General features: G+C 36.3%; 1 protein-coding gene across 1 annotated transcript; it reads right to left on the bottom strand.

Moving 5' to 3' along the window:
• Window positions 1–5,095: 5,095 nt before the first annotated feature.
• Window positions 5,096–7,380, bottom strand: LOC107821295 (lignin-forming anionic peroxidase-like). The gene is made up of 4 exons (XM_016647730.2): window positions 7,124–7,380; window positions 6,496–6,687; window positions 6,207–6,372; window positions 5,096–5,577 (listed from the first exon to the last, which is right to left on the bottom strand). Exons 1-4 carry the CDS (start codon window positions 7,346–7,348, stop codon window positions 5,192–5,194), a joined length of 969 nt encoding a protein of 322 aa, XP_016503216.2. The 5' UTR covers window positions 7,349–7,380; the 3' UTR covers window positions 5,096–5,191.
• Window positions 7,381–11,900: the final 4,520 nt, after the last annotated feature.

Below are 11,900 nucleotides of genomic sequence, written 5' to 3'. Positions count from 1 at the left end.
TGTTAAAGGCAAGGTTTGTTCTACCTTCGAACATAACCTAAGTATTTCATGCTAAGGCATTTCGATCTTTGCGAACACAAACAATAAAGCAAGGGGAAAATTTAAAAGTTATGAAAGTGAAAAAGCCTTATATATACATATCAAAACTCTTTTTAAGGTCCAAATAGCCCCGATACAATTTTTACAGAGGCTGAGCAGCCTCAACAAAAATCAGAAGACAAAAACATCTGAAAAGATCCTAAGTGGCCTAGTCTTCGTTGGGGGCCGCGTCATCACCTTCGGGGTCTCCGCCGCCCTCGGACTCACCTGAATCTTTAGACTCCTCAGAATCTTCCTCCTCGGGATAGGCCAGCTTCCTAGCTGCGGCTTCGAGCACCTTGGCATCATTGATCTCAACCGATAAATCAAAACCCCAAGCGTGAATTTCCTCGAGGGCCTCTCTTCGGGATTTCCACTTCATATGTTCAACCATATTTTTTACAAGGACCTGAGCCACCTCGACATCGACCTTATGCTGGGCCACCCTTTCATCAACTTCGTCTTTGACCACAATGACCTTTGACTTAGCCTCCTCAAGCTCCTTGGCCAGATTTTCTTGATCGGAGACAGCCGAACTTAGCTTAGACTGGAGCCCCTCGACCTTTTTGGCCAGCCCCAAGGCCTTTTCCTTTGCAGTCCGAAGTTGAACTTCAGCCGAAGTCAATTGTGCCCGGTATCCTCCTTTTACGAGGCCAAGCGATCCATGTTTCTTTTCAATTCTTCGGCCTCGGCCTTTACCACATCCACCTCCGCTTGGAGCTGCTCGATCTGATCAAGTTGTTTCTAAGCTTGCAAGTTCGGACCGTTAGCCACCGCGTCTGACTCATCGTCACTAACTTCAAATACTCTTCTTACTTGATCGACTAGGTCAACATGTTCCTTCCTACCTCTAGCTCAGCCTGGAGTTACTCACTGAGAAGTTTGTAAGCATCCCTCTTCTCAGTGAGCCCTCGAGTTTTGGCCTCGTATTGGTTTAACTTTTCCCGATATCGGAGAAAAGTCTCGTGATGAAACACCGAAGCCTGCAAGCACAAAGAAAAGGGTTACGATTGTTTGCGACGTGATTTAAAGTACATAATAAAGGTCGACAAGAGGCATTTAAAGTTACCCGATTTAACACATGTTGTGCTTCGTTGAACAGGCAAGGCGCTTCCACTTTGTCCATCTTTGCTTGATCCTCTTCGCTCACCAGACACCGAAGATAACTGGCAACCTCTACGGGGGCATAGAGAACCCGGGCATCCTACAGAATAGACATAATAATTGACCGCTTTCGGTCAGGATCTGCGCTCGGAGCTGGGAACCGGTTTACTAATTTCGGACATGAAGAAGGACTATTGGCTCCCGAAGACGGTCTCTTCTTTGGTACCGGTAAGTCACCCAACCCGGTGACGTCCTCCGAGGCGGTAGAATCTAAGCCATCAAAGAAGTTGTTAAAAGAGTCTGCCACCCCTTGGGGCTCCTCATTTGGGCGTCCTTTCAACATCTGGGCCTCGTTGATCACGGAGTCGGTAAATGAGGGCGACTCAGAGAGATCTATCACCCCAAGTGCATCCTTCGGGACGTTATCCTCTGCCCGAGAAACACCGGCTGTGGTCTCTTTGTCGACCTCCCCAGCTCGGGGCAAAACAACCTCGCCCCTCTCTGGTTTGGAGACCTTGGCCACTGCCTCTTTATCAGCCACCCTGGTTTGAGGCAGTTCGGTATCGCTTCGCACGCGGGCCACCAGTTCGGAAGCTTCTTCTTCTTCTTCTTCTTCTTCTTCTTCTTCTTCTTCTTCTTCTTCTTCTTCTTCTTCTTCGTCCCTCAGCCGATTGAGTGAGTCCGATGGGATCTCCCGGGCGCTGGTGCTTTACTTTGGATTTGCACACCAGCCTCCTTTTCAGTTTTTTCTTCTCTGAGTTTGGAGAACTCGGAGCCATTTTTCTCTTCTTTTCCTCACCCCGTCTCGAAGCAGGGGACTAAGAGGGGCAATCCTCTCCACCAGATGAGGGCCTCATTGCAATATCCTTGGGAATACCTGCAAAGAAAAGGAAAAAATGTAAGGGCTCAGCAACACGGAGGAAACCTAAGTGTTGTTCACACGAGAATGGAATCTCACCATGAGAATGGGCCTCCCATCGGCCCTTCGAAAGTTTGCTCCATGCGCGCTCGGAATATGGTCTGTGACACGATTCCCTCAACCCACTCATTGAGTTGAGGAACTGCATCCGACATACGAGCAACAACTGTACCACCATAAAATATCAAAGAGAAGGGAGGAAAAAGAAAAACGATAAACGAAATCTTGAGAGCAAGGTTTTACTTACGTGTCATGTTCCATTTCTCAGGAAATGGCATATATTCACCAGGGATTAAATTCGAGGTCTTCACTCGGACGAATCAGCCTAACCAGTCTTAGTCCTGATCCTCGACGATGCTTGAGAATGGGGCCTTACTATCCCGATAGCAAGTTTGATTAATCCCCCTCGATAGAGTCAGGGATTATACAAGTGCATGAGATGGTCGATGGTGAAGGGGCACCCCTCGATTTTGCTTACGAAGAAGCGGGGGAGAATTACTATCCTTTAGAAAGAAGGATAAATTTGACCGAGGGTCACCTCGTACCTCTTATTGAAGGCAATGATGACCGGATCCAAGAGGCCCAACGTGAAGGGATAAGTGTAAACACTTAAAAAACCCTCCATGTGGGTAGTAATCTCTTCCTCGGGCATGGGGACCATCACGTGCTTATTAACCCAGTTGCAATCCTCCTTGACCTTGGAAAGGAAACTATCGGTGACCGAGCATATATATCTCGAGACCGGTTCACACCGACCCGGTACCAAAGAGGTTTTCTCGACCTTGAAATTAGTATCGGTTGGGCACCCCGTTGGAATGAACATCTTCAGGGGAGGTTCTGGTATCGGTTCCTCAGTAGCAGTAAACGAAATGTTTTCCTCTTCAGTCGGTCACAAGGCAGAGGGAGTTTCTTTTTGGGGAACGGATTTTGAAGTCTTCGCCATTTCGTTGATAGATGGAAGAAAGAGAGGAAGTTTAAAGATTAACTTTGATGGTTGGGGATAAAAACAAAGCTGAAGTTCTTGTGAAAGGATTTCAGAATAGCCAGAAATTTAATATTGGAAAGTGTTGAAATTTCTAAAAAACATGAGTAGAGAAGATTTGGGTGTAAAAGTTTGAATGAATGAAGAAGAGGGTATTTAACTATTTATAGTTTCCAAATGACGGTTCAAATCTACAAGTGGCCGACCAGCAACTGACGAACATTTAATGCTATGAAGACGTGACTGACGAGATGTTTCGTTCATTTTGTCGTTTCTGACGTGGAGTACCGAGGAGAGATATCGAAAGCTCATATTGTTTCTCTTTACTCTCCGAAAAATGAGGGGACTATCTATATACAGTCGAAATTGGGCTCGACTATTGCACAACAGATTGGGCTCAGAACGCGAAGGGTTGAAGATCGACCCCGAATCTCATCGAACCAGAACACGAAGTCAGAATGTTCGTTCTCAAGAACATTGAGCCCGTGATCCCGGAATCAACCCTGACCCCGAATAAGCTCGAGAAAATATTGCTGGTATAAAACAACAGAAGACCGGAATAACGGAATGTCGAAATATTCGTAGCCGATCGGATATTTCGGCGGGAATCTTGACACGTGTTAGTAAAGAACCGGTAAATCAGCAAACCAGGAGATTTTTACCTTTTATAGAATTGTATCTAAGGTAGGACTCCCCTATTATATAAAGGGGAGTCTGATTACTTATAAAACACATTGTAACACGCATCACAAAGCAGTATATTACAAGTTATTATTATTCTCTTGTTGTTCTGTTATCAATAAAAGTATTTTTGGGCTCGAGGTGGCTAACCTTCAAAGGCTAAGACAATTCAACTTAAGCGGTTTGCATTCACTTTTCCATTACTTATTTCAATTGCAATCTAATTTGTCGTTTAGTATCAAATTAAATCACGTATCATTAAAACTACTTATAAATTCAATTGTTATCCGATTTTGAGGGTAAACAAAGATTTTCAGTTTCAATATAAGTCAAATAAATCCAATTATCATATCATATGCAACGTATATCTACAGTTCTAAACAAGTATAAGTGATTATGAGAGGAAGGTTGTTTAGTTACAAGGTTCTGGGTATATGAAAATTACAATCATTGATCAATTCCAAGTTAGTTGAATCGATTCTATCATTCATCTATTTGTATTCTGCTCCATTAGAATGCATGCCATTGGAACTAAGTTCAGTTGGAAAAAATAGGTGATAATATTGACCAAGAACGAGAATAGAATAAAAATAACTTATTGAACAAATGTTGTGTCGTGCCAAACTATTGTCTTGAAAGTGATTTCGGCCCGGCTAGAATGCAAATCGTTAAAATCGATCGCTCTCCAAGGATCCACAGCACTCCCAAACACGTGCACTCGTGACTAGAAATTTGAAGTTTGCACAAAATAATTGCCCAGAGATAACAGAAGAAGAAGAAAAGAAGATGTTTTTTCGAATCTGGTAATGTTCTTGTAATTTATGTGTTTGAATACTTTGCTGGTAAGGTCAAAAATAATTTTTTTTTATAGCAAAACTAGACTTGGATTAGGCCTCACGTATATCACACACGCACGATGGGACAAATCGACCCGTTTTTATCTTTAGTCCCAACTTCTCATGTGCAAGAGGAAACTCCTTTTTGCTAGCTAACAACTCAATATAAAGAAAAGACAGAAACTTTGCAACGTATGAGGGACACTTTGTCTTTTATAAAAGACAAATAAGTAAGAAAGAAAAAGGATCCACAAAGTAATCTTTGACTTTGCATTTATTATTTATTAATAATACCAACAAGTTCAGCTTAATATATAATTATTAACGGGTCCTTGACCCCACTCACAAATATACGTATGAGTTATAAAATTTAAGGAAGTCTTTCGATGAAAACGCACAACGCGGGAGAAATTCATAGGGGAATACTACGTACAAAAGTAGAAACTAAGCTAGCTAAGAAACTGTCAACAAACAAATTGAAGCATTAATCCAATATTAGACAACTTTTTCACAAGTGCAGATTGAAAAAAACAATCAAGAGAAACCACATAAGACTATGGCACAAACCACATATAGATGGTTGTGAAAATATTAGTTGACATTGTTACAGACCCTCCTTATGATCCCGTTTCGACCAGTTAGAGGTTGAATATCTGCCATTTTAACCATAGCTTTAGCAAAGTCCGCTAAAAACGCACTATTAGTTTTGCTATATTTTGAAACAATACTATCTGTTAATCCTCCACTGAAAAGAACTTGATCAGATTGAAGTAGGCCTTTCTTCTGCATTAGGTTCTTGAAATAATTGTTGTCAAATTTTTTGTCTGTGACCAAATCAAGTGGTGCTAAAGTTCCATTCCCTCCATTTCTTGGACATTGACGTCTTCTAATGCTAGCAAAACTTGCATCTATATCTGATGCATTGTATATTCTGTTCCGAAATGAAGAGCATTGTGATTGGCCAATGGTGTGTGCCCCTGCAAATAATTGAGTTTGATTTATAGCAAGTAATGAGAACGTTGTTTGGAAAATGAAATATGTCATAGATGGATATATATATATATATTCCAACATTACCGGCAGAGGCGTATCCACGATTTTAAGAAGATGAGTGCACCGTACACTAAGAAGTGGATCTAGAATATACATTTGGCTGGTTTAATCTTTAGATTCTTATCATGAATCCTATACACCTCAAGCTCAATGAAAAACAACAAGATCAACATGAAATTTGAAACCCGATTTCACTTGTAAAGATGCACCCAAGAATCATTAATTATTGCATCATAGGACTCTTTGAACTTAGGTGCGCTGGCGCGATCGTGCATGCGCACACACATATAACATGTTTTGAAAAGATATCACGTTACTAACTTACTATACATGATCTAAGGAGAAAAACATGAGTTTGGTAGATTATGATGACAATATAAGATTTCTTACATTATATTATCAGTAATGCAATTTAATCTATTAACCATTTTTATTAGCTTATCAATTAATATATTTGTAATTACCATATAAATGATCCGATTGTATATATACACCGTACTGCATAGAAGTTAAATTCAACTTAAATAAGCTGTAGAATTTTTTACATACGTACCTGACAAGGCAACCATTTCCTTTGCGCTAAGTCCTTTCTTAGCAAATCTAGAAATAAGAGTGTCAAGATTATCAAAGGGCCTAGGAATATCAATGTTTGCTAGAGTACGATTTGCCATCGTGGAGTCTCTTCTTCCAAGTTTAACCTTCCATGATGGCCCGCAAACCTGTAGGTCATTATGTCATGTACTCGGTCAGAGAGACGAATTCAAGATTTAAATATTTAATGTGTTTACTTTTTAAAAATATGAGTTCAGATCTAATATTTGCTGAAATTTTAGTATACTTACAGCGATAGAAGCATCTCGTGCTGCAACGGTCAAAATGTCCGCACAAGATACTACACCAGGGCATATTTTTTCGAGCTCCCTCTTTGCGGTCTCAACAACATCAAAACCTCTTACAGATCCTTGATTAGGTATAGCTGTCTTCTCACTTGTGATATTTGAAGCCTCGTCAAGTAAGATTGATGCATCACAACCCTAAAATAGAATGAAAAAAATTAAAAGAAACAATATTAGAGCTTATTCTTTCTTGAGCCGGGGTCTATTCGAAATAATGGCCGAGGGTCTATTAATGTAGGGGTAAGGTCTACATACACACTACCCTCTTAGGCCCCACTATGTAGAATTATACTAGGTATACATTATTGTTGTTGTTGTATGCTCCCAAATGAACACTAAATGCTATAACGAACAAGCTAGGGTGGTTCTACATTTTTCATGTCCGTTATTGGTTTGAGCTCTCTCTATATATGTATAGTTGATAATTTTTTTTAATTAAGTCAAACCTATTGTCAAAATAAATAAGTAGAGATGTAACGATACTAAATATCGACCACAATTTAAAATTCTGAATCCGCTTCTAATACATAACAAAAAAATACTGGATTAATATATATATATATATATATGTTACTTGGACAAAGCAATCGTGGAAATGAAGGCGAATGAGTGAAGCTGCCATGCGACGTTCACGCGATACTGCTCGACTCACAGCCTTCTGAATCGTGCTAAGCGCCTTAGGACATGTTTTTGCATAAAATGATGTAGTTAACTGAGCTTCACATAGATTGAATGAAAGCAATAGCAGAATACAAATTGCGGCGTACACCATAGCTGCAAAAGAGCTTTTGAAGCTCATAAATGTCTATATTTTTAGTGCTAAAGGTGACAACAAAATAGCGTAAGAGGAGTTGTACAAGGAATGGTGAATGGCCTATTTGCACTTATAGGCTGCATGCAAAAGGCAACCATATTGTTAAGTATTCTTTTTTAAAATCTATTTATATTTAAGTAAGGATTTTCATGCTAATGTCTCAAAAACCAAGTCATATTTGCTCATTGGCTGAATTTTTCTTTAAGAGATTCTCTGAGATCTTAGCTGTCTCTATTGTTTTAAATCTAATTTTTTGTTCCTTTTGAATATTCTTGCACCAGTAAAATAGTAACTGAATATAGTTACTACAATCCTCGATTAATTAAATAGAATGACAAATGGATATGTGTCTTTTCACATGTCGTTTCATATACTATAAAGTTTACTTAGCTTAACGTCAAAGTCTGCCGAACTGAACAGGGATTATATATATATGGCTTGACTTTACAACAAAATGTTATTCTTCTTACAATATGAATAGATTATATAGAAATCATTAACATGTTGTAACATGGAAAGTTGGAAACAATATAAACATATTCTAGTTAAAGAAATCATAAACATGCATATTGTAACATTTAAGCAATGCTACTCCCGTTTTAATGCATAAACCGGGCTCATATGATCGGGGGCGGCGCTAGATGCCCGTATTCATTCGGCCGCACCCAATTACTTTTACTCGAACAATATATTTGCGTTAAATATTTTATTAAATATATAAAAATATTAGATCTAGAACTCAATTACTAAAATTAGAAATTATTATTTAAAATTCATAACCCATAAAGTTAAATGTTTGCATAAATTGGGGCAACCTTCACTAAAGCATGTCTCCAAAAAAGCAAATGGAGTAGCGGATGACCTTGCATAGCACGGAGCAAGGACGAATTTCTACGATAATGCAATATCACGTACCATCTGCATGAGGTTCGAATATCCCAAAAAAGATCAAAATATTTAATGATACTTAATTAGTGTTAATGTAAGTATATATTTCACCCAAAAAAACAACGAAAAAGGACTACTTAGTTTCTGAATGTTTTGCTGCCTTGATATAGCCCTTTAACCGAAAAGAACTTATTTTGCCCATAAAAAGTTCCAATTAACTTAATTAAAGAGACAAATGTTCAGAATAATGTCATAGGAGTATATAGGAATATGAAGCTCGAAATATAACATTATTAAGGTATATATATCAAATGAAACAATAAATTACTAAAATATCCCTTGAAAGCTGAATGATACTGCTAGAAAACAATACTACTACACTAGTAATACAAATGTACAAAATAGTAAAAACACTTGGATTTGGCTCACCTCCTATACAGAATCTCTCCATTTCCATCAATGCATATTTAATTTAATAACACTTGTCCTCTTTCGGATCTAAGGGCAAAGGTTTATTTAGAGTAAATCTTGGTTAAGCTAAACATTCTTTTGCTGGGTTAGAATGAAAATAATTTTCTTTTGCATATTTTTTTTCTTTCTAATTGGGCAGACAAAAATAGTTAGTCAGAGAGGAAAAATATTTTCTTACCAAGATTAAAACTAAAAAATCCTATATTTTTTTATTTGTCCTCTTTCTGATTTATGAGCCGGGGTTTATTTAGATTAGACTTTAATTGGAAAGAGAAGATAGCTAAGCAAGATTTACTCTAAATAAATCTTGGCCCTTAGATCCGAAAGAAAATAAGTGTCATTAAATTAAATTAAATGTGCATTGATGGAAATGGAGAGATTCTATGGGAGGTGAGCCAAATACAATAAATAGTATCACTAAGAATTATAAAAGCATGCATATGCATGCGCCTCTTCTGTTATTTATCATTATTAAGTTCTTTACACTATAATGCATATGCATGTACGTCTTTTGTTACCTATCATATTATTAAGTTCTTTACACTAAAAATAACAAAGTATTTCTTGTTATGTTAAAACATAGAATAAAAGAGATAGTACATAATATATAAAAGACAATTAATACGTTCATGTGCTTGAAAGAAGACAAGATATATAGTATTAAAAGATAATTAGAGTCCGTTTGAATTAGCTTATTGTAAATAACTGATAAGTTTGAAGTGCTGAAACTTATTCTTTAAGTAAGCATTTACGTATTTGGATAGGTGTACTGAAACTGATAAAAAATAGTTGATGTGTTTGGAAAAAAGTGCTGATAAGTTGTTCTTTTATTAAAATATCCTTAAAAACTTTAGAAAAGATTATAAATTAAAAAGTTTCTTTGTAAAGAAAAGGATGAACACTATTACAAAACTGCCTAAAACCGTCTAGAAATACCGATCGAAATTAGGTTGATCGATAATAAATAGCGACCGAAGTCGGTCGCAATTTCTGACCGAGTTCGGTCGGTCAATTAAATTTCACAAACGACCCAAAAAGAAAAAAAATTGCCGAAAAAATCGACCGAAGTCAGTCGGTATTTTTAATTATGTAATTAAAAAATATACCGTCTGGGAATCGAACCAAGGCCTGTACTGTGGCAGGATTCTATTCTACAACTAGACCATTGATACATTTTAGTTTAAGGCTTTTTTTTATTTTATTTGTATTATTTAATTACATTTTCGCGTGAAAAAATATAAAATTATCGACCGAAGTCGGTCGTTGTTTTAAAATGACTGACTGAAATAACCAACCGATTTCGGTCGATTTTTTGAATATTAATTTTAATTTATTTTATATGAAAAAACGGCCGATTTCAGTCGGGTTCTTAATAAATAAATTTCGTTGTACGTTAAAATAGTTTTTTGTATTTTTGCGCCAAAAAAACGACCGAAGTTGGTCGGTTTCGTAAAAAAAAAATTAGAAATAAAATATTTTAAAAAAATGACCGACTTTGGTCGGTAGGCCGCGATCGATTTTGACCGAATTTCTAGTAGTGGAACAAGGAATATGTAATGAAAAGAAAGTTAGAAAATTTATTTTGAAAAATTTATTTTGTGAATTAAAAAATATTATTAAGGATAAATAAATAAAAGTCTTGGTTTAACTAAAAGTCCTTATAAGCTGAAAAACTATAAGTTGGAGGTGACCAACTTATAACTTATTGCTCATTTTAGCTTATAAACACTTTGACTATTTACCAAACGCATTACGTTCATGTTCTTGAAAGAAGCTAACGTACTTGTAAAATGTCATTATCTAAAGGCTCCGAAATTAAAAATGTCATTATCTAAAGGCTCCGAAATTAAAGAAAAGGAGCATTTAGGAGGCATTTCGATCGGAGCAAAAATTTCTAATAGTAATAGGTGAGACCATTGTCGGGATAATAGAAATGTGTAAAATTTATTCGACGATGAAAATGGCGAATACAAATATTTTTTGGATATGGAGAAGGTATCCTCGAAGTTGGTTTCTACTGTAACACTTTTGAGTTGCAAATAGGATTACGGTACGCTCTCTCTTGAAATAATTACTCCATCCATTCCAATTTATGTGAAAATATTTGACTGGGTACGGAATTTAAGAAAAAATAAAGACTTTTGAAATTTATCGTCCTAAACAATTCAAAAAGGGGCCCAACGTATTTGTGTGGTTATAAAAGCTTCTCATTAAGGGTAGAATTGTAAGTTTAAGTAAAATTATTTCCAAATTTAAAAAGGAGTCATTCTTTTTGGAACGGATCAAAAAGGAAATAGGTTCACATAAACTTGAACGAATTTAGTAATAATGATCTCTTACTTATTCCGTGGCACACTCTCAAATGAAATAATTATAGAATAAGGTCTTAATTAATTCATCCTCGTCAAAATAAGTGGTTGTTTTTATAAATCTGAATCAAATAAACAACATTCTTTCTTCTCCATCTCTTGCATAAAGATTGTACAAAAGATAAAGCCGAAAAGAGAACAAATATTCATATACACAAAGCATATGATTTTAGCAATGATTATACTCTTTTATAAAGATCAAAATATATAATTTTCGGTTTTGCCATTGGCTATGTTGTATTTAAAATGCATTTCACTCCCCATAAATGGTTGCCATGTGAAATACTCATCATCAAAGCCGACAAAATTCACAACAAATGCCAGAAAGTTTGATTCTAAATTAAAGCGATCCAAAGAAACTTTTATAAAGAAACCATCACAACTCATGAAATAAAGTGCTTCGATCTATCATGCACGACGAATAGATACAGCATGCACATTTAAAATGCTCCATTTTTGGCTTTGGCTAAAAATAATCTCATTTTCTTAGCATATTCATCAACAACCTTTCTTTGCTTTTGCCACATAATTATTAATTACTGTTAGAAAAACTAATGATATCTTAAAAGGGAGTTCCCCTTATTAGTTTGCAAAAAAATATTTCCTTTTTGTAAAATTACTTTACATCTATTAATTATTGATCAGTAGTAATTTAATGTGTTTTATATGTAAAAGAATCAAACGAGCATGTGTTTACCCTAAAAATCGAATAACAATTGAATTTGTACACGGTTTTAAGGATACGTGATATAATTTGATACAGAGTGATAAATCGGATCAGTTACGGAAATAAAAGATAAAAAGGTAAA

Source organism: Nicotiana tabacum, chromosome 12 (genome assembly GCF_000715075.1).
Source record: "Nicotiana tabacum cultivar K326 chromosome 12, ASM71507v2, whole genome shotgun sequence".
Lineage (NCBI taxonomy): Eukaryota > Viridiplantae > Streptophyta > Magnoliopsida > Solanales > Solanaceae > Nicotiana > Nicotiana tabacum.
Note: the sequence above shows the minus strand (reverse complement) of the source record. Positions and strands in the feature narration are given on the sequence as shown.